Source organism: Athene noctua, chromosome 20 (assembly GCF_965140245.1).
Source record: "Athene noctua chromosome 20, bAthNoc1.hap1.1, whole genome shotgun sequence".
In the NCBI taxonomy this organism is placed as follows: domain Eukaryota; kingdom Metazoa; phylum Chordata; class Aves; order Strigiformes; family Strigidae; genus Athene; species Athene noctua.
The window spans coordinates 4,403,041-4,430,990 of NC_134056.1; the positions used below are offsets into that span (position 1 = coordinate 4,403,041).

Consider the following 27,950-nt stretch of genomic DNA (forward strand, 5'->3'; position numbering starts at 1 on the left):
CAGAACTTTTGCTCATCCCTTGCTGGAAGGCTTTGCAGCCTCGGCGTGTTCAGGTGCACGTCGCCAAGCTTTACCCACATGGAGGAAGATTTAAACATTTTTTTTCTGAGGGGTGACAAAGGTTAGAAGTAAATATCCCTTGTATCGACATCTTGGTTATCTCAGGAAGGATAATGAGGAAGCTTTAATGAAACTACAGTATCTGCTTGAGAGTGGTTTGTTTTTTGTTGTTTTTTTTTTTTTTTTTCAAGCCACGTTGTCACAAGAAGCATTTCTAATTAGAGAGAGATTTAATTCCAGATTTTTGTGATCCCCCACCCCCCCTTCCCTCTTAATTATATTTGCTAACGTGTTTAACAGCTTTCCCTTCAGAAAAGAACAATTTATTCAAAGGTCATAAATACATTCTGGCATTAATTACTCCAGGAGCCACACTGGGCTGCACTAGAGAAATCAACTCCGTGGGGAATGCTAAACCTTTTGCAGTTGGATTTATCTGCGGTTGAAATGACTTTGTTTGCACAGACACCCCCTCAAAAAAAAAAAAAAAAAAAAAAGGTTATTGCCTTCACATTTGTGCCCAAGTTTTTAAAACCCATGGGAATTCTGTAGCTAATTTTGCTCAATTTTTGGAACAAGCTTGTAAATCACATCTTCTCCCTTGATCTCTCCATCATTGTTTTACCACATTTGGGGGTATTTTCATCAATTAGTTTTCGATCCCATTGTTGCTATTGATCATCCAGGGTGCTGCAGTGGAGAAGCAGCTGTCTCTTGCTGCAGGGAGAGCTTTGCTGACTGTGCTGCTGCTAGGGCAAAAGGAGGGGGCTGAGCCCTTCCCCTCGGTGCTAAACACCCCGCAACAAACCCTCAGCCTGGTGCCCAGATTAGGTTAATAGTTTTTGTAACCTCCAGATTTTGGAGCGGCTGTAACATCTGTTCCAAGTGATAATAAAGCAGTGCTGAGGGGGAATTAGCATACAGCTGCTGGGGTGGGTGAGAGTCTCTATAGAAAAAAAAAAGAATTTATTGATGGAAGATGAAGCCTCATTGCATTTTCATAGTTCCTGGTGATTTTGGCAGTGTGGGCAAAATCTGTTCCTTTGCAATGATGCTGTGATATGGGACTCTGATGTACATTTAAGACTCAAGTGTCCTTTGTTTTATCATTTCAGCCCTCAGGCAAAGCCAAGAGTACTTCTGCCTGCTTTTGGTTCTTTTTGAACATTTCTCTGGCATGGTTAAATCTGTCAGATGTGTCCTATTGCCTGGGTGGAGCTGGACTCACTATGTGGGGGTGAATGTTTAATATCAGCTGGAAATAGCTCTGCTTTCCTGGATGGGGGATGCTCTGCCCGTGGGATCCAGAGCCAAAGCATTCACAGCGGTCTCTCGTGGTGTGGGGTGGTTTGGCCCTGTTTTTTTAGGCTGCCACCTCTGTGCAGGGCTGTGGTTTGGCTTGCACCTCTCTGCTGAGCTTGTTGGCAAGGTCCAGCTCAACAAACACCATTAAACCTGGGAGGGGAGAGCAAAGAGCTTGGGTTGGACCCACAAAGCAGGAGGGGAGCTCACCCGACTGGAGACGGAGCAGATGTGCATTACTCTTGCTCTTCCCTCCCTGCCTCTGTGCTGCTCGCAGCTACTTGAAATGCAGGGGGGTATTTCATGAAACAGCAGCTCTGTGGTGGCTGGAGCAGATGCAGAGACAAAGAGGAGCGGTGGCGGATGCTCAGGGTGAGGTTGGGAGGGCGAGAGCCCTCCAGGGAGGGGTCCCTGGTGTGACCGGCGGGTACGTGGGACCCAAACTGGCTGCGACGTCTCGGCCCGTCCTGCTGAGTGTCTGGGGGTTGTTATTAAAGGTGTTTTTGTGTAACTTGGCTCTCACTGGGGTCATCAGGTGGTGCAGGTCTGTGGGCACTGCTGGGGAGCGTTTGCCTGCGCTGGTTCCTCTCCATCCCTCGTCAGTCCCGGGGTTCAGGATCCTGCTCATCTGCTGTCTCTCCTGGGCAAGTGTATTTCTGTGACTTTTCTTCCCTGGTGTTTTTCTGGAAGACCCAGCTCCTGGAGTCCTGTGATGTAAAGATTTGATTTTTCCTGAAGGGATGACAGACAAACAGGCGTGGAAGCTGTTGCTTTCAATACTTTGGGGAAATGCATAAAAACACAACTGAAGTGCTCTCTGAAGCCTTATAGACTTGAAAGCGAATTTTAAATACCCAAGTTTTAAAATTTATAAAGCAGAATGATTACTGACGAATGAGTAGGTGATACTCTGAATTCCCCTCCTTATAAAATAATAAAAAAAATAAAACCAAAACTAACCCACGTTCAGCTTTGGGCTCCTCCAACAGAAGCTGACTAAGTGAATAGTATTGTTTTTTACATACGCGGAGAAAAATTATCTTAAGCGGGGTTAAACACTGGCTTATCTGGGTGTAAATAAAAGGAGTGAGAGTGCAACTTGAAGAGGTGTAAAGCCTCATAATTCCATGGGGGCAGAGGGGAACTTGCCAAAGACGAGGCCGTATATTTACATGGGTGTTAAACCCCCTGAGCCTCAGAGAGGAGGGAAGGATTTCTGCCCCATAGCCACAGGTTTTGAATATTCTTGACCTGGGGATGAGAAGAAAAGCTGTGTTTCACTGGGCATTGCTCTCATGCAGATAAGTGGAAGGAGGAACTGCTCAAATCCCCTTCCTGGGTGTTTTTTGGTTGGTTTTTTCTCCATGATTTGAACATTTTTTGAGAGATGGCTCTCCTAGTGTCATGGTGTGAAGATCCTGTATAGTAAAGACAAAGCATCAGGTAGTGTTATCGCTCCATAGAAACCTGTTATTCACCTGAGCAGAGCTGTTATTAATCTGATTCTGGTAGTGCAGGAGCAGGAGGGGCTCTGACAGAGCACAGGAGGGAACTGGAGACACAAAGGGGTGTTTAATTTGTCTCTGTGCTCAAGGTAACTGCTTGGTTTTGTCTTTGCCATGTTAGCAGCCAGGCTTTGTCATGTATTTGAGTGCTGAAGAATAAATGGAGAACTTCTCCTCCCTCCACTCGCTTTTTGTTTTACTCAAAAATTGGAAAAAAATGCTTTTTGGTGATACTTGGTCATCCTGCCCTGCAGCCCCGTATTGCGCAGGGGCGAGAGCAGCAAAACTCTTCCTGGCTCGTTTCTGTCTTTGGGGTTTAATGTTTTCAGTGTCCATTAGGCTGGAGAGATGTTTCAGATTCTCAGCTTCCCACCGTGTTCTCCTTGGCTCTCGGACATCCTCGTGGCCGTGCTCTGGGAGATCGCAGGGTAACGAGGGCTGACGGAGCTGGAGCCGACGTGCAGCCCAGGCTTCGTGTCGCTGCTGCGCCTCGGAGCTCTCTCCCTTGGTGTTTTGGCATTGTTATTCCTGTTGTTCTTTGGGAAAAACTTTAGCAGAACTTTTCTGTGGGTGGCTTACAACAACAACAAAAAAATCTAGCATGCAAGAATGAGGTGTTGCTAATACAATTCTGTGGGTTTAAAGTAACATTAAAAAAAAAAACCAACAGTTGTTGCTGCAGGGCTGTGGGCTGCTCCCAGGCCCTGGTTCTGTAGGAAGCTCCTTTAACAGTGCTCAGCCCCCCCCAGACAGTTAGATGATATTAGTTGTATTAACTTTTATTAACACATGGACACCCAGGTCCATGCTCCAGCCCTTAATCCTGAGCAACAGATTAACTGGATACATGAGGAGTACAAAGCACTGAAATTCCATTATACCCGAGAAGAACCATGGAGCAGAGCAACTTTCTGCCCCTCCATCTTTCTGATATTTGGAGGGAGGTGGATGGGCTGTGATTTTTGTAATCAAGTATTTGCTTTCTTCAAAAAGGACCATATAGCTTCTAGTTATCCCTCCAGCTGAAGCCGTGCTTTCTGTGTGCGGCTGTGTGAAGGAAAAGGGACAGCAGCATGTGTTCCTTCTCACCTCCTCCTCCTCCTCCTCCTGCCTCTGCTGAGCTCCGGGGGCTGATGGGCTCAGGCTTGGGTGGCGCTGGATCCCTCCACACTCCAGCATGGTGCAGTGCTTTGCTTCCCTCGGCCGCAGACCACTGCGCAAGGACGAGGCAGGACATGTGTCTGACTTGCATCTGGTCTACCCTAGGAAGTCTTGCTGGTGTTGCAAGGTTGACTGGGAGGAGGTTGTGAGACTTTAACGTGAGCAAAAGCCCCAGTTTTGGGACATCCATCCTCTTCCAGCTACAGAAAGCCTGGGAGAGCTGAGCAGCATCCCCACTGCCGTGTCTGCCCCACAGCATCCCTTGGCTGGATGCTGCCCCTTCTTCAGACTTGCCAGCTGAGCTGGTTGAGTGGTCGCTCCCTAACGTCATAGCCTAACGGAGGTGGCAGCTGGAGATGAGGTTCTGGCTGCTAGAAGAGAGCTGAGCTGGTTTTCTCAGCCCTTTCAAAGGGTTTATGAGCAGATTTGGGGTTGGTTTGCTCTGTGGGGCACACTAACCTGGAGTGGGACCTTAGAGCTTCTCATGGAGGAAACAGTCTCACCAAAGAATGAAGTGGTGCGGGGTAAAACCAGTCACACAGATGCTGTGTGACTGTCCGTCCTGCTGAGTTTCTGGGGTTGCTAACCAGAGAAAGCACCACTGTTTTCTTGGGAGCTGGGGTGGTTCATGGCTAAACGTGAGCGATGCCGTTCTCAGCTCTCACGTTGCCGTATCTGGATCGTGTGGGCTATGGGTGGTGGGGAAGGAGGATGTGATCCCAGCAGTTGTGTAACCATGAAGTCCTTCTCTACAGATACGGATGTGTGGTTGACCAGACTCTGTGGCTGGGTACGAAGCAGCTGAGAGTTCGTTCCTTGTGGTGAGGAGGAGGGACAGAAGTTCAGAAGTTGAGCGTCTGAATTAGACCAGAAGCTTGATACCAAGAAAGAGTTGAGATGGCTGGAAACCAAAACTGGAGCTTCAGTTTCTTTTCAGATCATGGGTGGATTAGCATCCCATTTATTTGATGTTCCTTGGTATATTCAAGGCAATACAAAGAAAGTTTTGTAGGACTGAAGAAGTTTGTATTTGGGAGCAGAGGGTGACTAAAATCTTAATTAAATCTCTTTGATCCCTTCTGCCTAGCTGGGGAATAACGCATCAGAAGTGTGCGTACATCCCTGGGTGCATAAGGCCGGGCATGCCAAGGGGGTCAGCTGTGTGTAGGACCTTGGTCTGTGCCCCTTAGTGGGTAGCACACAAATTGTTTGACTTGGTGATTTGGGGTGTGAGCATGTGAATGTCCGGGGAGAGCCACTCTGGGCTGACTTGGGGTGGTCTACTTGTGCGTTTGAGTCAAGTTACAAAACCAAAGGTGGCCAGGCTTTTTTTTCTGCAAGGCTCTGTTACTCACCCTCCAGTGAGGGAGGCTGTGCAGTGCCTTGGCTTTCTTACCCTCTCCGGGATGTGAGCCCCAGCCAGATGTCCGTCAGATGGATTTTGGTCACTCCTCGAGTCCTGACTAGGGAACGCTGTTCATGGTGCAGTGTAGTCCAGAAAAAGCTTCGGCCCGCTTCTTGAATGCAACCAGAAGTGATGGGTCATGATGACTTTACGTGAAATGTTATTTATGCTCCCCTCCCTAAGAGGCACTCAGCAGCTGGAAAGCCTTTCCTCTGCGGAGCTTGGGGAAGCGCTGTCCTGAATAAGAGCTTTTTGCCTTGGAAGCTACACCTTAGAGAGGGATGTTTTATTTCCCTTGGTGTTTATGGCCCTGTAAAATACTACGTAGCCTTCATTTTTTTTTTCTTTCTATAGTCTCGATTGCATTATGCAGAGGAGCAATTTATTGCTAACAGCTCAGACTAATACGTGCCACAGCCATTTTCACAGGAGCCAGACCTGTCTTAACGTTTGCTGTATGACTTTTAAAAAGTATCATGCTGGCTTCTTAAACAAATGTTTTTAATAACTTCTACTTTGGGCTGCAAAGTACTGAGTATACGTTAGTCTGACAAAAATCTGTGTGCTTGTTCTTGCACCTTCTGTGCTTAAAAATTCTCCATACGTTCTACAATGTGTATGTGTTGTTGGAGGCAGTTGCTAAGAGAAGGATTAATTTAAAGCAGAAGAAAGATCACTTTTCTCCGCTTATATGTGCAGCTGAAATAGTAAAACTTAAATTGGGTGGCACTTAAGAAAATAGGACAGGGCTGCTACAGGGTAAAAAAGGGGGAACGAAGAGTCTGCATTTAACTGCATGTTGACGCGGTCTTAATCATGTCAATAAAGTAACTTTAATTTATGGGTCAGCGGGTTTTTCTTAGGGCCACTGCCTATTGAGATGTATCGATCCTCTCCCATTAGAAGCTCTGAGTATTGTCCTTTCATGTCGAGACAATTTTCAACCCACTAAAGCGGACTGGGTGGCTTTGGAAGGGGATTGAGTTGAACAGCTGAGCCGAGGAAGGAATCGGATGCTGATTCTAGTTCCCCTCCTAACCCCTTCTGCTGAAATACGGCATTAATGGTCCAGCCCAACGTGTCCCTGGGGCCTTATCTCTGTTCTCAAGTTGTACCAAATTAATTAGATCAGCACAGCAAAAGCAACGCAACCTTCCCTAACACTCCCTGCTCTGCAAATGCAATTACACTGTTACACAGAGTTTATTTCAGATATTCCAATTAGGAGAGTAAGCTTTGCTCGTACATGCTGTCTGGTGTAACTGTTCGTGTCTGGCTGGTAAATACATCATTAAGTTCCGTTTCCAGGGGAAATGATTGTCCTAGGAAAATACCTGTGTTCGAGTAGACCCAAGTCAGTGCAGGGATGGAGAGAGGAAAACTCAGTTCCCAGAGATAGAACTGGTCTTTCTTGTCTCCCAGTGAGAAATTCCAGTTTGTTTTTCTTGCTTAAGTGAGTGTAAATCCGGGATAACTGCAGAATGGCAGGAATGCTGATGTTTGTGATTACATATACATACTAAACTTTATATTGAATAATTTAAGAGTGTCATTTAAAAAGAATCAAAAAACACAAAACAACCACAAAACGGTGTTCTTCCATATTTTTGGTAGGCTAAAATATATCCCTGCTAGTGCATGTTTAGCCCCTGTTAGTCTGGCTCAGAAAGGAGGACTCGCCTTAAAAATACTAAGACGGAGCTGAAAACTATTCAGTCAAAACATACAGGAGATTTTGGGAAGATTTCTAAAACCCTCTCCAGCCTCAGATGCCAGCTTTGAGTGCACCCCTGTCGTGTTACTGTAATAGATACACAAGTGATGTGAGCTGCAAGGAGTGTGATGTCGGTATTAGATTAGAGGGCCCCGTTGATCTTGTTATACTCCCCAAGTATTAATTTATATAAATATCCAAAGCCTTATTTCCTGTAATCCCTGGGATCTATTCTCAGTGGTTGTTCTTGCGAGCTGGGGATCTGACCTTTTTAAGCAGCTTTACAAATTAAGTAGCCAGCAGATGAATTTTCTGTGGCCTGTTTTCGTCATGTAAAAGAGGGACTGTTCTGAATCGCTGTAGGAGCTGCACCGTGGCAGTAAATTTTGCCTCGAGCTTGGGAAGGAGGGACAAATGTTCAAGGTAAGGTAAAATAGTCACATCCTCAGGGAGAGGTTTAAAATAAATTGGGGTCAGAAACGCAGCTCTCTTTTAATTCGGTTTAAGCCTCTCTCTGAGGTGAAGGTCGTGGATGGGGAGGCACCTAAATCCAGACAGGTTTGGAGTCTGAGCTGTGACTGCTCAAGTCTGATGCTTGAAACTTTAGGCACCACTCAACTGCAGAAATATGTCCTTAATTCACTGTGGCAACAAATCTTTTATACGCTTTGGGAGGCTTTACAGTACAGCGTTAATTTTGGCTGGAGTCTCTCGTTAAATTCCACTTTGCAAAAATAACTTGAAATGGTGATTTTTTATTTTTTTTTTTGTGGCATGTTTTCTTCTGGTAGTGTGAATTGGGATAATTGACAAGCTGTAAAACTAAAACAAAACAAAAGATGGCTTTTGTGGCACTTGCCTTCTCCCTCCTTCCTTTCTCCCAGGAAATAGTCCAGATTCTGCTTTCCTGAAGCTTGATGTGCTGTGGTTTGTTTTGCTGGGTATCCACCTGGAATTCCCAAACGAAGCCTGCCCTGGTGCTCAGGAGACACTGAAATTAAGGGGGAAAAAAAAAAAAAAAATCTGCTCTGTGTAATCTGCTGCAGGAGAGGGAGATGATCACAGAAGAAAGGCAGCTCTGGACTGCGGGCAAGGGGATTTTCTTATTTTGTTCTTAACATGAATCTCGTTAAGGAAGAGCCAATATCCGCTGTGACTGCTTGATTCTCCAGGAAATTGGAGGGAGGCTGAGGTCTAGCTTTAGTAACTCCTCCTCTGCTGGAGGAGACTTTCCCTGAGCTTGGCGGGTGAACTGCTCCGGGGAGCAGCCGGATCACTCTGCACGGCCTCCGAGCATCAGCCCCGGGTGGCTTCTGTACCACCCCCAGCGAGCTGCAGGTGCGTGGGGACGTGTGCTGGGGTGTCCCCAGCCAGGGAAGGGGACAGCAGCTGGCAGCTCCCACACCAGTTTCTATCCACGTGTCCCAGGATCTCATAACTAATAAGTTCTGCTCGTTGCATGGGTCAAAATACGGGTTAGAGAGGCTGTGGGTTCTGTGGGTGCTAATGCATTTAAGGGGCCTGGCTCCTGCAACAAGGAGTTTAAACTGGGTGCATAGATACTTTGCAGCTTTTCCTTCTGTGCTGTGTCCACTGAATGTGTTTAGGGTGTTGATTTTGTTTGTTTTTTTTCCAAAAAAAGCTAAAATATCAGTTCTGCCCAGTGACTGGAATCTTACCTCGCTTTAGGGTAGGTAAGAGCAAGTTGGTTTCAAACCTTTCACTCTCTCAATGAAAAGGGGAAAATGATATAGGTGTGGTTGAGTGTCCCAAGACTCGGGGTGGTGGTTCATGAAGTATTCGAGCCCCTGCCAGGCAGGGTTGAAGCAGGGTGGATAACACAGGACTGTTTCTCAGTGATACCGTGCTCCTGTATTGCTGTTAGAGGATGGCCACTGCCTTGGGCACGTGTGCCACGCGGCGAGGCACGATGTGCAGACCTACGTGTGGAGCTGGTTAGGGCAGGTCTGATCAGCAGTGGCACGGAGCAGAGCATCTTTTCCAGAACTGGGGTTTCCTCTAATGACGGTGCCAGGGCCAAGGAGTGATGGCTTTTTCTTCTGCTTTTCACCTGGCTTTCATTACAGTGCTAGAATGATTTGGAATGATGCTTGATATTCTGTAGGAAGGAATTACACCCCTCTCTTCTCTCCAGAAGAGAAAAAAATGCTTCATTGAAATAATAAAAATAAAATATAGTCTCCAATCTTAAAAAAAGCCCAAGCAAAGCAGTCGCCATCACAGTAATGCCAATGGCCTCCCCATCCTTCCCTTGATCCAAGTTCATTCAGATTTTTATCTCATACATACATTAAATATGATGGTTAACCTTCAGATTTCCTGTCTCAACCTCCCAAGCTTTGTGATACTTACAGTTGCTATTCAGTTAATTAATTTCCTTGCAGTGTTGAAAGGGAGAGGAACTGATACCCTGAATGCAAATCATAAAAGGCAGTATGAGTGTTTTAGGTGGTAAGAAAAATGTGTGTTAATGTCTGTGTTTGTGGATGGGTTTTCCTTTCCTGATACACAGAAATGGATTCAGAGCTATTATGGGAAAGCCAAGGAGGATTTTTGGGAGCTGCTCTGAAGCCTACTGAAGTCTGTTGAAGACTCGTGGGGGGCTTTTCCTTGATGCCTGAGAAGTTCTGAGTACCCAGTTGTGGTTTTTATCATTTGAAACTGTTTGAAGTTTTCTGGTTTGGGGGAGTAGGGCAGCAGGAGTTATAGTGCAGAGGGTTTCATCCCAGCTAGTCTCCCTTCACTCTCACTTCCCTTTAACATTTTAGAATAGGTGATTTGTTAGCTATTTTCTTTGGGGCATGGCTGAGACGTGGGTGATATGGGATAGCAGGGGCTCCTCCAGCCAGCCTGGCCCCTCTGTGCAGCGTCACATCAACAACTCCAGCCTTGTCTGTCTGCCTCCTTCTTTCTTTATAGAAAGCAATCAGGTTGGACAAGCAAGGTTTGCTGTTGCTAAATCAGTGTTGACTGCCTCTGATTTACCATCTTGTCCTTGGGAAAGGGACCCCAAGAAGGGCATGCTCCAGAACAGAGGGGAGGCTCATCAGCCTCTAGTTCCCTGGGTCTACCTTCTTGTTCTTAAAGAAGGGCTTAATATGTGGTAAGCTGTGCTATTAATGAATATCTTAATCAGAAGCACGCAGGCCGTTGCAGTGTGCATGAAGCTGAGGTGTCTCTTTCGATTTCCTCTCATTTTGGTGATGACAGAGGCTTTGTGTAATCCAAGTCACTTGGGCTGGGATCAGTCTGGCATGTACCAACGCTATCAAAAGTTCCCGCTTCTTGATGGGCGATGTTCTGCCTCTCATCTCGTCGGCATTGTGGAAATTAATCTTTACAGGGAGCGTGTGCACGGAGCCCTGGGTCTGCCTTGGCTGTCCTGCAGGCACAGATGCTCGGCAGAGCGCTCCAGGGGCTGGTGTGTGTCTGCACGTGTGTCTGTCTACCCTTGGTCCCTGGATCCGAAACAGAAGCACTAAGGCAGTTAAGCTATAAAACCTTTTATTTTTCCTTCCATTAAGATTTTTTTAATAACCCGCTTACCCAGAGCAATTTTCTGTGCGTTGCACACGTGTTAGAATCATTCTCGGTCGGCTGTCACCTTGCAGGCAGTGGTACTCCCTACTCCTGCTTTTGCTGCTCTGTTTCAGCTTCATTTTCTGCAGAAGAAATTTGGAGCTAGAAAACTTGACGAGCCTCAATTAAACCATGGCTAAAAACAAAAGCCCTTCCTGTTCTCCAGCTCACGCTGTTCACGTCCTCAGTTCTTCCCAGCACTGAAACGCAACAAAACATTTATTATTTAAAACCGAGGAAAGGAAGAAGCCCCAAGTGACTCCCAGGGCCTCGGGGCTGCCTGTCCAGTCTCCATCCCCAAGGACAAGTAGCCTCCGTACGCAGGCTGGCAGAGGCACCCCAGGGCCCCTCTCTCGGCTCTGGCAGCATCTGGTTCAGCTCCTGCTGCTGCCCAGACAGTAGGTAAGATGCTGATCTCTTCCCGATTACCCAGGAGGCTCTGGAAGAGCTGGTCTGTGGTGGGTTGTTCTCTTGGCTTGCCAGCAAGGTCTGGCTTGTAACATGTGAGAGTTTCCCTTTGAAATTCCTCTTGCCTAAGAGGGTTTGTGGTGCAGGTCTGTCTTTCCTATCTCTTTCCACCTGCCTGCTCTTCCCACCTCCCCGTGTCGGGAGCTGGTGACACATGGAGGAGTGACACATGGGTTGACCAGCCCAGGAGCACCCTCCATGACCCCGTTTCTGTTGCTTTTGGGGATGAAGAAGGCGCTGAGCTGCTCTGAGACTGCTCCATCTCCACAGCGAGGAGCTGATGTCGGCGCAGAGCCCCAGTGTGCTGCCACGAGGCAGAGGAGCGTTGAGAGACCTATTAAAAGCACATTGTGGGCTTAATCTTGCAAAATGCAGCTTGGTTTCATATGCTGGTCTGCATCAGTTATCTGTAATGTGAAAAGTAGTGTTCTGGTTTTAATTACTTCTTTAGGAAGAAGCTGGGGGATATCTTTCAGCATCATTACCTGGTGCCATTAAGCAGAGTTTTCTGAGTGTTTGTTGTCTGCTTCTAATAATGCCATCCTGGTCCCCAGTGTGACATTTAGGAACTGTTTTTTCACTGAACCTGTTGTCAGCCGCTGGCCTGATTTTTAGCAAGGCTTTGTGAGTAGACAGCAACTCGGGCAACAGTCCAGGAAAGTGTAACGCAGCCCAGGTGTAACGGTGTCAGGGTACGTGTCAGCAGCCGTCACCGTGAGCAGGCTGTCTCCATCTTCTGGGATGTTTAACTCTTCTGCCAGCACCAGCTACAGCTTCGGGTCCTTCAGTGCTGATCTGGCAGCTGAACTATCATCTCCAGATCTTGTCTGGAGCACAGGGCAGTGCAGCTCTCAAAATGATAGAAGTTTGCAATTGTTCTAGGCCGTTATTTCCTCTGTCGCCAATTTAAAAAGGTAAAAGCTGCGACAAATGCAGCATTGTAAATATTTTTCACGGCTGAGTTTTTGCTTTTCCGTGGTGCTTTCCCTCTGCGTGCTGCGCTGCTCCGGCTCGGTGGGATGAATGTATCGGGAGGTTCGTTTGTTCAGCGCTTCTGCTCCTGGCAGGTAACCTGGCACTTCTTGCAGTGAGGAAAATAACACATTTAGTTGTAATTTCTGAGGCTTTCTGAAAGTGAAGTGAGCCTAATTGGAAACGGGTCACCCTAAATCATGACTGTATGCAGAAAAATTGCGTCTGCCCGTGATGGATGAATACAGGGACATACATACAAGTTCGTGCCAGAAAAGTCTTTCGGGTGTTGGAAGATTGCCATTGATCTGATGGCAGAACTTCTGAAATAAGATTTCTTGGGATTTCTTAAAAAAAGAAAAGCGTACAGTGTCTGCAGTGAGACTGGTCTGTGCCTTGCAATGAGGATGTGTCTAACAGTGGCAGCCCGTGGCACGACCTGCTCAGGGATGGGCTGGAGATATCAATGGGTGTTTAAAATGGGCTCATATGGGACTCCTATACAATTAATATAAAAGAGTTTAATTCAACATATGTGTTTGGTTATTATTTAATAATAGTCTGTTTTGACAGTTTTGCATAAATGAGATTGGAGTCAGCTATTGCAGGCACCCACCTCGGATCCCATCCCGTGGTTCACTTCTGCCTCCAAAACCTCAGAGCTTGTCTCTGCAGCGTTTATATAGGGCAGCTTGGTTTTACAGAGGCAAAACTTAAGTTCTGTGAATTTCTTGAACTAGTCCAGGCTTGCAGGCTACTGCCCGGAGCTTCCTTTCTGGGGTCTGGCCCGAATACTTGATGTGACGAGACTTGATTTCCTGACTTGGCTGTTATTTACTCATCTTGGAGACGTACCGTAGCTGTTCTCATTGCTGTCCTGTCAGAAGTTCATCACGGTCTGATTCCCTGCGTCAGCCTGAAGAGCAGGAGAACAATGACTGCTTGGAAAGTTCTCTGTAAGCGTATCATTACAGTGTAACACTATATACGGTTACGCAATTACTAATTTTCTTTAACAGCAGCTGAATTCTGCGTTACAATTTGATTGTCATGGTTCAGGTCAAGTCCCGTCTTAAAGCTTGGGGTTGGCCAAAATGTTTTGAATTTTCTCTGCTGAAAACTCAGTGCGTGGGAAGGTATCTCATTTCTTGATCAGCTATAATCATAATTTCTTTTTTACATATCCCATCTTTTATGGTCATATTTTATGAGTGATGAAGTGTGAGCCCCAGTGAGACAAACATGAGTTTGGGACTTCATGTCAGTAGTAAAAGCCAAAACATCTCTCTTTTATATTTTTTTTTCCTTTTTTGTTCCCCCTTTCTTAACTGAGTTCCCCTGACGGAGCTGCATGTCTTCCAGCGAGAGGAGAAAAGGGCTGGATTTAATGAGTGTGGAAGGGGACTCTCCATTAAGGGTGCCAAACGTGGGCAGATTGAGCAATCCTTCCAAGCTTTATGTAGTCTCAGATCTTGTTCCTTACTTAAGCCAAGTCTGGATTTGGCAGTCTGCTGGTAAATATACCACAGAGACAGCCCAGATCAGGGATGGAGGAGTCAGAGGCTCTCACCCTGGATTGTGTGGGAAAGTTGAAAAAAACCCCCTTTGTTGTATTTGCCTGTGATACTGGTGAGCTCAAAAGATCCAGCTGAGTTTCTCCTCGAAAGCGTGGTGGTGATACCTGGTGGTCTTCTCACACTTACTGTAGCTCGGGCTGCAAACAGCCTCTGCTCCCTGCCCTGTCCTCCCCTGTCCTGGCAGCCAGTCCCACGTAGCTCTGGGGCAGGCCAAGACCTGCAGAGAAAACTGCTGCTCTGCATTTATTCGTGTTTAGTAGTTTTTTTTTTTTTAATCTTGATACATATGGCTATGGAGAGGGTGTCTGGAAGAGCAAGTGTGTGGTCTGGCTCTGTGTCTGCCGGGCCATTGTGGTTTGGTTTCGTCCAAGGGATGTGGGGATGTCACACGGGTCTCTCCTGGGCATCACCACAGCACTGCCAAGGATGCGGCACACCGGTACTGTCCGGGCAGATCACTGGATCAGGAGAGCATCCAAGGAAGGATTTTCACATCAGCAGATGTTGATTTGGGTCACACAAGACCATCAGGGTTGTCTAGGGTTGTTAGGGATGTGTTAGTGCCCCACAACCTGCTTGCCTTTCCTTCATACAGTTGGGAAGTCTGTACTCTCCATCCGGCTCCTGAAATGCGTCACTGTTGGGGATGGGTAGCAAAGGAAAAGGGGATGTTGCTTCTCATGTGTTCATTTTGTAACAGCAAGAAGACACATGGCTCAAAGCAGTGATGTCTTCCATACAGGGAAACCTGACATTTCCTCTCTGAGGAGCGGGGCTGAAGACCAGGGCCTTCAGGGAGGGTTGTGCACACTTGGTTTTGCAAGAAGCTCTTGTTATTCCTGGGAATGCCTCTGCAGAGCTCTTTCGTAGAGACATCCTAAAAGATAAATCTCTGAGATACAATCAGCAGCCTGATGCGATGCAGGGGATTTGATTAGGGTTTTCTAAAACCTCAGTGGCAAGGTTTTTGGTTACGTAGACCTCAAACCTGTGCTTGGGGATTGGAGTGGTGCTGAACCTGTTGGACCTGCTGGATTTTGGATGGCTCTGGGCTGTCCAGACCTTTGGTGTTTGAGCAGAGAATTTCAGACCCCAATAAGCATCTCTGATAAAACATTCCCAAGCATTGCAATTAAAGCCCTTACCTTAATGAATCCTGCTCTCTCAGCAGAGCTCGACGTTTGCAGACCTCGGAGGGCTCCACAAAGCAGGGAAGTACTGTCATCAGCTGCAGCTCCGCCGTTTTCTTTGGGAAGTTGCAGCTTCCTTCCTCTCATTTAAAGCCCCTGCGTGCCGCTGGGTGACCCTCCGACAGCAGGACGGACGGACAGAGGCCAAGTGACTGTGCTCTGCCGAGCCAAGCGCTCCCCACGTGATGTGGGGCTGCTGGCTCCCTGCATGGGCTTTAACAAACCTCTCCTGCCGTGCCGCTGGGGAGGGCTCAGCCCGTGGTTTTAAGCTTCAGGGGGGTCATTGCTGCTGTTGGGAGCTTGCCTCAGAGGATACAAGTGTCTGGACTTTCTTTTCCCTCTTCTAGGAATGTTACTTGATCCTTGGGGGATGTTACTCGATCCTTGATCCCTCCTTCAGCCCTGCATTATCGTCTTGGACTCATCAACCATCTGATTGGGTTTTTATCCACATTTCTGGACTTCTCTTTTATTCTTTTCCATTTCTTTTTATGAAGGAGCATATGTAATGGAGGAAACGAGCCTGGCTGTCCTTGGGGGGAGTTCAGGTGTCAGCAAAACTTTCCTAGGATAAAATAGGACAAGCTCGCACAGCACTCGACTTGGCCTGTGCAGTGCTGCTTGGCAGGGTGACAGCAGCCCCGCAGGGGACAATGCTGCTGCCCTCACACAGGCTCCTTCTGCAAGCAGAGAAAGCACAGACACGGTTGTATTCTATACATCTTCAGTCTGTATTTCAGTATGTCACTGGACGTTTTCACATCTCAGACCAATTGGATTAATCATGTGACCCTGTGCTCTGTCTCTTGCTCTTCCCACATCCTCTTAACGTCTGCCACCTCGGAGGTGTTTGCCTCCACTCCTCGCCTTGTTTCAGTAGTTTGTGTCTTGTATGAATTCCAGGAGCTCTGGTTAATGTTTGTGCCCACTCTGACTTGAGCGTTGCTGAGAGCCATTCCTCTGCCTCTGGGGCTGAGCCTTGTGACTTCAGTGCATTTATTTCATAGGTTAGTCTAGAGCCTGCCCTTGGTTTGTTTGGGGTGGTTTTTTTACATTTTTTTTACAATTTGATGTGTATTCCAGCTTCCAGTTCATGAGCTTAATATCGTTATCTGAGAAACCTCTTCCTTTTGCGAGTCTGCACGTCACGATGGGAAGTTCCTGTAAGGTAACTGGGAGCTCTTTGCTTGACCCGTGTGAGAGCGATGATGAGCAAAGGTGTGAGGATGAGCAGGATCAGCCTGGGGCTCGGCAGACAATCTGCCTGCTGCCAGAGAGCCTCCCAGCAGTGCTGCCTGGCTCCCTGTTGTGCTGCTGCTGGGCAAGGTAGAAGCTCCTGGTGAGCTTGTGTGGGAGGTTTGGAGCCTCTCTGAGCTCTGGCTGATGCTTCTCGCTGGGAAGGACCTTTGCTGTCTGCAGGTTTGATTTCCCCCGGTCCTCCCAGTGATGAGCGAAGGGTGTTTGCTAAAAGAAATGGTTGCTCTCCTTCAGGCACTCTCCTAGGGCTAATCCTTCCTTGTGGGTGGATGTGAGTAGAAGGAGAAGCTGTAGGGAGGTCAGCACTCATCAGCATTTCGGGCTCATTAATCAGTCTCACTAAGTGGAATTTGCCCAGCCCGTGAGCACTCTGCGGTAGGAATGTCTCTGAAATGGGGGTGTGTGTGTGTGTGAAATAATAACACTAAATTGTTTGAGAAATAATTTCATTCTCCACTTCTCAATAGATAAATCTGCTGTCCAACAACCTGAAATTTAATCTGTCCATCTAGAGTAATTGATGAGCTGCGACTTGAATCCAAATGGGAAGGGAAATTTTCTGCAGAGATGTTTTGTATCGTTTCTGCGGCTGCTCCTTCCCACCAGAGACAATGGGGCAAAGCATGAGAAGGAACAAAGCCACGGAAGATTTGGTGCTGCTGGTGGCGAGTGATACAAGCTCCTTTTGTCCTTCTGAGTCTTATTACTGCTCCCAAAACTCTCCTGGTAACACCTTGATGGGGAGGCAAGCTAGACCGGGCAGAGCCATTGGGAGAGATTAGATAAAGGTTGTGATTTGCGAAGTTTTAAACACAGTTACGTTGGCTGCAGCCCCGTGGTTCCTGCTGGGTACTTGGATGCTTTTGGACTTTCTCTCTGCTCTTGACTTTAGAGCAATCAAGGGGAGTGTTGATGCCCCTTCGCCGTGTTAGAGTAGCGCAGGGGAACTCAGCATGACTCGGAGATTCATCCTTTGGCTTGTTTGAGAGGTTTGTGCCACAGGATACCCATTTCCCCACTGATTGTTGAAAACGGTGTGTTTTCTCAATGAGAGACCCTCCCTTCCCCGTTTGTTGTGATAAGCAGACACTCACAGCTCCCTACTTTTTGCCTGGTGCTTTTGAGCCGTGCAGGCAGCGAGATAAGAGGAAATCTGACATCACGGTCAGGAAGCGCTAAAGAAAGTTCCTTTCGTCATTCGTCAGTGGGTTATCTCAAACGGCAAAGCTGCAGCATTCCTTGCATGCTGCAGGACTCATTTCAAGCCCACGGCTTTGGCAATGGCTCAGCACGTGGCTGCGTGCCCAGCCGCCCAGGGCTATTGTGTGCAGCCCCGGAGCACTAACCCCAGCCGCCGGCAGCCGCTGCCTCTCCAAAAGGCCCTTTCTGAAAAGCTGTGAGCGGTTGCATGATCCTGCCCTGCTAGACAAAACCATCTACCTCATTTCTGCCCTCTCCTTACGTTTTTATCACATTATTAAATGTGCCTTGGAGACTCTCAAGCCTTGCACCTCCCTCCCTGGTGCCACCCCAGACGCAAGGACTAGGGACTGCTCTGGTGCTCACATGAGCTTCCTCCAGATCCCACCTTGGGCAGTTTGGTTGTTGAGCAAATGCTGCCTGCATTCCCCAGCTTTTTCCCTGCCTCTTTGCCATCTCCCTTTAGCAGCTCTGGTGGGAGGCAGGAACACACGTGCCTTTCCAGCCTGCGATCATCTCTGCAGAGATTGGGGGACAGTTTCCAACCTCACCCCAGCATGCTTGAGTAGTTGGATCTTTTCTGATGAATTTGCATCAGAAATAGCTGCTGTCTAGTCAGCGCAGGTGCCACGGGTGCCCAGTCATATGGGGACCACAGGGAGGGGCGGCGGTAACTAAAATGGGGCGTGAGGAGGAGCGTGGTGCTGAGCTGCTGTGCGCCCTCCCACAGGCTCCCTTCCCACCCCCACAGCTGTAGTTTCCACTGCAGAAACATCCGACCTGCCCTTCCCACCCGGGGTGTGGGAGCAGAGCTTTGGGTGGCTGGGCACGTCCCCACTAAGCTCCCAGTGTCCCTGTGCAAAATGGAATTATCCCGAGTACCGAATTTTCCCTTTCTTCATCTCCACCAAAAGCTTCTCTGATGCATTTATAAGTTTGAAGGAGAAGTTTCTGAGCTGCACTGAAAACTTGACAGCAACACCCTTTCTGTGTGGAGTGATCATCCAAGGAGTCTCTAAACTTACTGAATTCAATAAAACAAATTATCCCATGAAAACCTGCTTTAAATAAATATCCCAGAATCTACCGAGGAGTTCCCAGTGTGTCTCAAGTTGCTGGGGGCCGCTCGCTGCCCTGCATGCACGAGGGTGGCTGCAGTCCTGCCGAAATTGCAGCTGCCTCTTTGCAAAAGCGAGTTCCTGCCAAGCTAGGGCAGGACGGGTGGTGGCTGAGAGCAGTTTATTCACTTTAAGGCATCGCGGAGTGTTTAAAAATAAGCAAAGCTGTTCTGAAACTTGTCGAGCACAGGTGGCGGGGCCTTTCTGCTGTGACGGTGGCAGGGGCCGGGCTGTCGCCACTGCCTCTCTGTAGTGCTGGTTCCGTGCAAACCTCAGAGGATCAGGTCAGAGCTGACCACAGACTTTTCTTGTCTATCGGCAGGCTTTGCAGTATTTTGTTTTACTGGATGCGTTTCTTGCTCCCTGTGGTACAGTCCCATCCCTGCCCCTATCGCCTCTTCGCGCTGACTTTAATAATTTCCCTCTCTGAAGTGCCTTGGTTGGGCTTTGCAGTGCCCAAAGCTCCCCCCATGCCGAGGACTTGTGCTGGGGCTGCTTTTGGAGCCCAGGAGATGCTGGGATCTGCAGAAATTGCTGTGATCTCTGGGATTTATTTCCAGAACTGAGCATCCTGGTTGCTGGTGGTGTCTGTCCCCAGAAGTGATGGCTGGTGGGTACCGAGGCTGGTGTGGGTGCAGAGGAGGGTGATGGCAGGACTCAGGACGTGCCACGCTTGGGCACCCGCTGGCCCCTGCACCAAAGATGGCAGGACCCTGCTTCAGCGCTGGTCTCGCTCGGAGTGTATAAATGACAGCATTGATTTTGGGCCTGGCAGGTGGTGAATGAGCCCCATGGAGAACATTGATTTCTCTCTCTCTTTCTCCTGTGGAGTGTTTACTTGTCCAAAGGTGTGATTGACTGGTAAATAAAATGTCCTCGGCACAACTCATATGCAATTGCAGCTAATTCTAACGTGTGGCCGCTGAGTAACACTATTAAGCCAACAATTCATGATCTTCCATCAACAGCAAACCAACCTCGAAACAGCTGTGAGCAAAAGCGCGAGAAGTTATTTTGCAGATTGGTGAGAGACACATGGCGCAGGAGCAAATTGTGCCACGAACACCCACACGGGGGTTGTACCCACCCTGACCTCTTGTGCGTGAAGAGTGGGGCTAACACCTACCTTGTTGTCATCCCGAGTGATGGCTTTTCTTGCAGGTAATGTGGTGGCCTCGCTGGTGGAGCGGGACCGTGGTGCTGCTGCCTTGGTTTACGGTGGTTTACATCAAGGCTGTTTCTAACAACTCTTTAAATAGATTATTGGCTTCTTCCTTGATATCATCTGCCTGCCCTCGGCGACTGGCTGGCTGCGTGGTGGCCATGCCTGGTGGCTTTTTGCAGACATCACCCGGGGCTGTGGGAAGGGCAGCGGCACTGCTGCGGGGGCCTTGTGCTCATTTAGTGGCTGGTGACGAGATGGCACCTGGATTTGAATGGGATGAGCAGTCAGCTGGGTGCAGGTGATGTTGAACGGCGTGGTTGGCCTCCTCCTTTCTCACCGGGGCCAAGCTGAGATGGGGGTAGCTCAGCCCAATCTAAACTCGCTCCCTGCTAGAAATGCTGTCAGGACGAGACATTCGTTTGCTTGGATGTGTGATCTCTCTGCAATCCTCCAGAAACAAGGTAGCGTGAGCCTTGAGCTTTTCAGGCATTCAAACCACAACACGCACCGTGCAGAGGGTCCAGGTTTTCACACCTCTCGGGTGCCTTGTGCTTGGCTGAACGTTGGTGCTGTGAAAGTCTTTCCCGAGCACATGAGCCTTTGTTGCTGCCCCAGCCTTGGGGTGAGCGGGAGGTGGGGAGTGAATGCTACAGAAAGGCAGGGCAGTTCTGCGGGGAAAGCTCGCATCTTGCTGTGTCTAATTATGGCTATAACCTGTGTCATTAACTTTCAAAACTGGAGGCTTAAAAGGATTTAAAATAGACGCGTGCTAGAAATTTGAAATCAATGAGACTGCAGTGCAACAGAAAAAAGCACCCCAGCTGCAATCAGCCACTTTGCCCAGGGTGTAAATTCTTGCAGAGACCCAGAAGATAAAGTTATGAAATAACCTGTATTGGTGAGGGAGGTTGTAAAGCAATTCTAAAAAAAACTCTCTCAGTCTAGACGGATTATATTTACGGCAGTGTTTATGTGAGATAGAGGAATGCCCTAGAAAAACAGAATTGTTTTCAATTTCTGCCTCTGGCACTTGCTTGTCTAATGAGAAGGCTCTGATGTGATGGGAATGTCCTGGGCTGGGGGAGCTCTGCTGTCGCTCAGGAGAGGGGGCTGCAATGGGGGAGAAGGGTAAAAAGGTTATTTCTTTCTTTGTGTAGGTGAAACAGCCTGTTGTTAATGAGGTGGTTTTGCTAATCCATCACCACAAACCTCACGTATAATCCCAAATGCAGCGATAACAAGAAGCTGCATCGCGGTTGTGTCTGTGGAGATACGACGGCCCCGAAGACTCTGCTTTGCTTCTTTTTAATTAAAAGAAAATTAAGCTATTTTATTTTGCTCTAAATTCCTGGTGAAGTTTGCAAGCAGTGTTTTTTGCATGGTGTTGCTTTGATGACAATTTGGGGAGCAGACAGAGTTCCATGTGAGAAAACCAGGCTGACCAAACCCACCCCGAGGCAGCGTGTGCATCTTGTGCCTGTTTATCATGTGGGGATGATTCACCCCTTTAATGCGTTGATTTCCTTAGAATTCGAACATGTTTGTTACATTTTTGTGAGGAATTTGCTGGAAGAAAAAAAATTAAAGAGTTGTTTAAAACTGCAGCAGTAAGTTGAAGGTATTTTGTGGGATAGCGTGAGGATGCAGAAAGAAGAGTCACTCAGAGTGAGTTGCTCAGCCGAGTCACTCCATCCTGATGGATGTAGTAGGTGATGCAGCCACAAAAATAAAGCAGATTTTGATTCTTCTCGTTTTAGCCCTTGTGCTGCCAGGCGTCACCATTGGAGCGAGACCGTCTGAAGTCCCCAGACTTCAAAATCCTCAACCCTAGCAAACAAATGACCAATTACTGCTACAGTCAAAGAAGGGATTTTCTTAAAAGAGAAACATAATGCTGCTTTGCCAGTTGAGCTATCTGAATAACCGAGGGTGGTCCCTAGAGGGGTGGGATTTCTGCCTCTTCAAATGGGCTAAGACTAGAGATGAGCAAAGCTTTGTGGAAATAGTCCCAGGGATTGCCCTGGACTTGGGAACAGGTTCTGAGCTGGGTCAAGAGCAGCTGCAAACGGGCTGTACGTGGCTGGCTGATACTCCGTGGGTCTGTTAGTGTTCGTGGTGCCTGCAGCATCTGGGAGGTGAGAGGGTAAGGGAGCAAATCTGACTTGAATATGTTGTCAGCTGCTTCAGACCCCGAAGCAAAAAAAAAACAACCAACAAACCCTCTAATTTTCACTGTCCCAATCTTTGTTTGGAATGTGTGTGTACATGAATGTGTACGGATGTGCAGCAGTATGTACAGTAAGCACAGTAACGTGTCACTTCTGTAGGGAACCAAATGGGATCGTGCTGGAAATGGTTAAAAGTTCAACACTGGGCTTCTGTAGAACATCAGCTGTAATTTATATTTGGCTTTGACCTTGAAAGGGAAATGTCCTGGCTTGAGTTTTCCAGCCCTTCTGCGATGTTACCTTATGTGAGACTTGTTTTTGAAAAGGGCGTTTGTTTCTGGTGCGCAGCTGAGAACACAGGAGTCCTCACGGGGCACCAGGAGTCTGACATCTTCAGTAACAACAAATAAACTAATTCGTGGCTTTTCAGTGCAAGTTTCTGAGTCCCTGTTAACATCTCGTAAGTAAATTTAACTCAGTAAATCTCAGTTAAAATTTGTGCCTGTCTTGCTCACTGTTCCCTCCCTTTCTTTTTTTTGTTCCCCCCAGTTTCTCTGTTTGAAGAACATCCGAACCTTCCTAAAAGTGTGTCACGACAAATTTGGGTTACGAAACAGCGATCTGTTTGATCCCTTTGACCTCTTTGATGTACGGGATTTCGGAAAGGTAAGAGTTACTCCGCAGCTCCTGGGAAATGATGGTTCTGGCACTGCTGGCACCAGAGCGGTTCTCTGGATTTGTGCTGCAGGTTTTGGATAAAATATGATGGGTTTGTGGTTTTCTGAGCAGCTTTTGCACCCTTAACCCATGTGCTGGGCACCTCTTCTCCTGTTCTTGTGGTAGCCTGCGTATGTAGGGTTTGATTCTGATGTGTCTTCAGTGAAGGGAGATCAAGCCTTCAAGTTTTCTTTAGATTATAATGCTTCTGGTATCAGTGTCTAAATTACATAAAAAAATATTTTTTTGGGGAGGAATCAAAATATCTGTGTGTTTCTCTCAGCCGTTCCTGGGTGCAGGCTGTGTTTGTGCAGTCTGTCACCTAGATGGGAGAGGAGAGAGTGTGTTTTTGTGTTTTGCCGTAATTGATGGGTGGCACCAAATGCTGAATGAGACCCAGCTGCAAGGGAGGAAAATCCTACCTGATTTTGACAAGTGGCTGTTGCTCTGATAGCCTGGCTTTTGACGGGAACAGGATCAGGGCTGTGCTGTTACTCTGATGGATACTGGGCTCAGAGAAGCTATTACACAGGACAATTGCTATATTCTTCAGCGGAAAAGGTGTTAAAAGATTTATTAAAGCTCCCTATTGTTTTACCTTTTTCGTGCTACCAGACATAAGCTGCTGGAAGGCATCTTCTCCTCTGATTATCCAAAGAGTAGATTTTCACTGCTGATGGGGATATATTATTTGATATTTATTGCCTAATTTATTTCTGGACCATTATCTGGAATGCGCAATTGCAGGGGCTTGTTTTATGAATTTTTTGATTTATGAAATACAAGAAGGCTTTTGTTGTTCTGGGAGTATGAATGCACAGAAGGAACCTTTTGGGCTGGGGAAAGAACCGCTGCTAATTAAAAATGCTGCTTTATCATCGCATTGTCTCTTGGTCTGTGCTGTTTCAAATTGCCGAAGACGCCTTTTAATAGAGTCTGGCATTAAACACTGCTGGAACATGTCAGCTGAACACACTTTGGTTTCCTTTTTGGTCTGGTTAGGGATCAGCTATTCCCTCCTCCTGGTTCACTTTTTGCCGGGACATTTGGGTTTGTGACTTGGAAGGGGAGATGGTTTGTCATTCCCTCTTACCTCATAACAATTTAATTTTTTTAGGAGACTTTGGAAAGAAACTTGTCATAAGCTTCCAAGAAATCCAAATGTACTTTATTGCCTGGATCTTGCTTATTTTCATGTGTATCATCATCCTCAGAGATGTGGGAGGCATAAATTCTGTATACAAAAACCTCACTGATCTTTTCCCAATGCATTTTTTTTTATCAGTTTGGTGGAGGTATCAGCTGTTCAGGTCTGCACCACCCTAAATCCCTCTGGAAGCCTGTCAAAACATCCCCATTGTCTTTGCCACCTTTCATTCCCACATTATCCTCAGATCTGTGTTCAACAGTGGCAAAGCAAATAAACAGGGAAAAATCTGCTGTTGACCAAAGCGCCTTTCCGTTTTGAGTCAGAGGGAGAGCAAAAGGCGTCTCTAATCCACATTTCCACTGGCCAAACACAGACTTCACACACAAAAAATTCTTCCTGCAGCTATTCATTCCTTAGATCAATAGTGTTTTTTGGTTACAAGACACTTTACGCTGTGTAGGAGACTTTTCTGAAGAGAGCACGGTAGCAGCGGACCATTTAATTACATAGAAACCTTGGTGGAGTGGTGTTGGGTGTTTCCTTTCTGGATGCCACTTAAGTAGTTATTTCTCTCCTCCAAACCAGAATGCTGGTAAGACAGCAATTACTGGTAGCATTTAGGTTTGCTGTAGTGTAATTACCAAGTAGAAAGGCAGGGGCTTGCGTTTATGTGGTGCCAACATATATGTAAAGGGCTTGTCCTTAGGAATCTGTAGGGTCCTTCAAGGTTTCTTAGCATAAGAAAAACATTAGTGCTTTAGAAGAGAAAGAAAAATCAGATCCCTTGGGCTTGCCTTGACCAGCTGGTGTTCTGAGAGAGGTTTCCATATCTCCCTTTGGCTTCTGAGCCAGGGCTTCGTCAAGGAGGATCAGTGGAGCCTCCTCCGAAGGAGCAAGTGTGGTTGAGGCGATGCTCAAGTCCAGCAACGTGAGTTTTTATCCCTGGTTTTGCAACTTCCTTGAGTTTTAAGCTTGGGAAGTCACTTCTTCCTTACTGTCGCTGGGATAACAGCTGGTGAAATGGGATCGTGAACCATGTGGGCTTCTCCGGCCGAAATCCCTGTGGAGCTGAAAAGCTCCATCTCTGCCTTTGTGGGATGTTGGGTAATTGGCAAGCGCAGGCTTTTACCAGATAGATGCGTCACGTTTCTTGTAATCTGGGTTGCAGCGTTTCCCAGTTACCCAAGGGAGTCGAAAGGGCAGTTTAAATTGCAGACAGCCAGTTTATTTTCCCAATGTCCAGTTGTTAAGCAGTCCCGCAGTGACAAGGGACATGCTGCGTTTCATGACAGAGATTTCCCAAAGCGACCCGAGATGCTGACCTTCATTTCTATCTGTGCCTCTTTAAGACACCTTAAAAGAATATATTGTTTTTTACAAGTTGGGTGTTTTTTTGTTGTTTTAAATCTTAACCCTCTTAAAACGACTTGCAGAAGCGTTTCGCTGACTGTGTCTGCTGCAGTGTGCAGTGCTTCAAGGAAGAAAACCCCTGTTAATATTGCTGCGTCCCTAATTAGGGTCTGATCTTGCAAGAATGAGCACTGGGGTCCTCTGCAGGGGTGCTGTGCCCGGTCTTTATTAGTACTGCCTGGCTCCTAAAAAAAGAAATAAAATAAAAAGCTAGTGCTCATGTACGGTGTGCTGTTGTACAGTGCTTCGTGCACATTTAATAGCAGCGATGGTATAAAATGTAACTCTTATTGGACTTGCTAATTTATTGGCACCAGCTATAACGAGATAAAATGTACATAAATATGGATTAAACTCTTTATCACTCTATTAGTCAGCATGATGGTAGCAAGGTTCATTAAAGGGAGTTACTCATTTTCAATAACTTGCAGTAATGTACTTTTTTTTTTTTTTTTAGAAATATAGCTCAAATATTCATAAACCTGTGGAGCGTGCCATTTATTAGCCTCCCACTCCTCTCCCTTCTCCTGACATGTATTTAATTGTCCCGAATTTCTTTTGAAGTTCCTGCACTGTTTGAAAAAAGCTTTTTTTGTGAGACAGGGGTCTTTCCTACCCTGACCTACAGATGCAGAATGATGCTTGTTCTAAAAATGAAAAAGGGAAGCGGCTTACAGGTCAGCTGAAAAATGAGGAGATATTGATACTGAGATTAAAGGGGTGTTTTTCACTCTGTTGGTTCTGGTTCAGAGGTTGACGAGAACTGCACCAACCTCACAGCTCGAGCAGGGCTCAGAGGAGGGAGGGTCTGGATCAATCCTCCCTCTCAATTAATTGAATCCACCGAGGTTCGCTGGCACGTGTGACGTGTGGGTGGCTGACAGAGGACGCGTACATGGCTTGTCTTGCGTGTCTGAAGTGCTGGGGAGGAGCCGTGAGCGGTGGGGAGGGTGGCCCTGAGCACGGCACGCTCCGGCAGCGGCACCAAGAGCTGCCGAGCTGGTGGGAGAGGACAGGAGAGCTGCCAAAGAGGGGGGGGTGTGCTGGTACTATCAGGGTCAGTGGTGGGTGCCCTCTGTAAAACACTTGCATCTTCAGAATAACTTTTGACGTAAAGGGGTCCCCTTCTTGCTGCTGGTGAGCCAGCGTGGAGAGCTCTTGGAAAGCCCTGGAGGGATCCGGGCTCTCCCTGCCAGATGCTGTTGTAGATTTATCCCAAATTCATCACCAGCACCCTGCGGTTGGAGAAGCTGCACAAGGAGAGGTCCCACCATCGGGACAGGGGGCTGGGAGAGCTGTGAAGGGGCTCAGCTGCACCATCCCCTTGTCCCTCTCTGACACCCCCCCCCCCACACACACTCTTGCCCAGAGAGTCAGAAATCAGAGTTTTCTGCTTGGTTTCAGATAGGAGGGTGGGAGGCGTTGTCAGAATTATTTAAGGGATTAATAACCAAGAGTTGGTGGTTTGTGTTTCTGTTTCTCTGCTGAGAATTTCCCCTCCTCCATCATCTCTAATCACACGTACAAGTCGGTATCCCTGCAGCAGTATTTTAAAGGGTGCCTTTTTAACTTAGTTTGGGCCTGTAAAGAGGAGAAAGGAGGAAATTTATATGAAATAATATAGGAAGTTGAACATTGCAAGGCTTCCAGATGAATGGCTGCATTTTGGTGCCGTAACAAAGCAAGGCCAGTGCCTGCCCTCCCCAGCTGACCCGCTGGTGGTGGGAGCAGCCCTTCTCCCATTCTTGCCTTTTTTTTTTTTTTTGCCCCCCCCCGACCTCTTATAACCAAGAACAAATAAAGAGCAATGCATTTTTCTGTGTGCAGCGCTGTGTGCATGAAGCGATAGCAGCCGGGAGCGGAGTGCTGGGCAGTGCCCAGGCAGCTCCGCGATGCTGGGGCTGGCAGCTGTGCCTCGCCTCCTGCTTATCTCCAGATCCTCCCCAAGACCGGGCAGCTGGACAGACCCTCCCGTGTCGTGTTCCTCGGTGCCAGTTACTCCCACGGCTGCTACGTGGTGGTTGGATGTGTGTCAAGAAAGGGATCCTATCGCAGAGGAAAACGTTTCTAATTGCTGTATAACACGCACAGTGCGTGTGCAGCGGGTGGGGTAGGAAGCGAAAAGAATTCTCCTACAGAAGGGCATGTGTGTGTATATATTAATTTTTTTTTTTTTAATTCTCAGGAGAGCAGTAGAGTAACCGGTCTGCAAAGAATTATATGTGTGATTGCACTCAAGAAACCAGGAACCCACTTAACCCTTTGCCTGCCCGGCACTTGCTGTGGCATTGTCCCCACTGAAGAAGGGTCTGTGGGTGCCCCCTGAGTCCACAGTGTCCCTTGTGCCTCCTTCCACGTGCCTGTGCAGAGCAGTACAGCTTCTGCGGGGCAATATTGTGCTTTATGGACCTCTGCTGTGCCTTTCAGAAGCGACTGAGGGTGCTTTGTCAACAAGCTGAAAATTCACTGAAACTTTGATGCTGCCCACAGGGTTTTGCCCAGAGCCCTTGGGTGCTGCAGTCCTAGCCTGAGGGATAAACCCCAGCTCTGGGAAGCATGTAAGAGCGTGGAGGAGGCAGCCTTGAGGGGATGTGTCATGCCTGTGGCCTTGTGGCATGGCCCTGCAGGGCCATCACCACCTGACAGTTGATGATTAACTCCCTGGCTGCTGGCAGGAGCTGTGGGTGATCTTTGGTCCCTCCTGTGCTGGCTGGCATGTTGCTCAGCTGGCATTAGGTCAGCTGCTGTGTGGCCACCCGTGTTTTAAATGGCTTTGTTGGAATTGTACTGGAGACTTGGATGTTGGGATGA

At 47.6% G+C, this 27,950-nt stretch overlaps 1 protein-coding gene across 7 annotated transcripts in view; it reads left to right on the forward strand.

Moving 5' to 3' along the window:
• Positions 1–27,950, forward strand: part of VAV2 (vav guanine nucleotide exchange factor 2) — a 149,573-nt gene that overhangs the window by 11,825 nt on the left and 109,798 nt on the right. For 6 of the 7 annotated variants that reach the window (XM_074924082.1, XM_074924081.1, XM_074924084.1 and 3 more), the window contains exon 2: positions 22,412–22,528. In XM_074924082.1, coding sequence (XP_074780183.1) covers positions 22,412–22,528 — 117 coding nt within the window. Of the gene's footprint in view, positions 1–7,493; positions 7,571–22,411; positions 22,529–27,950 lie in introns of those variants that run through there. The other variant, XM_074924088.1, reaches the window with a different exon arrangement.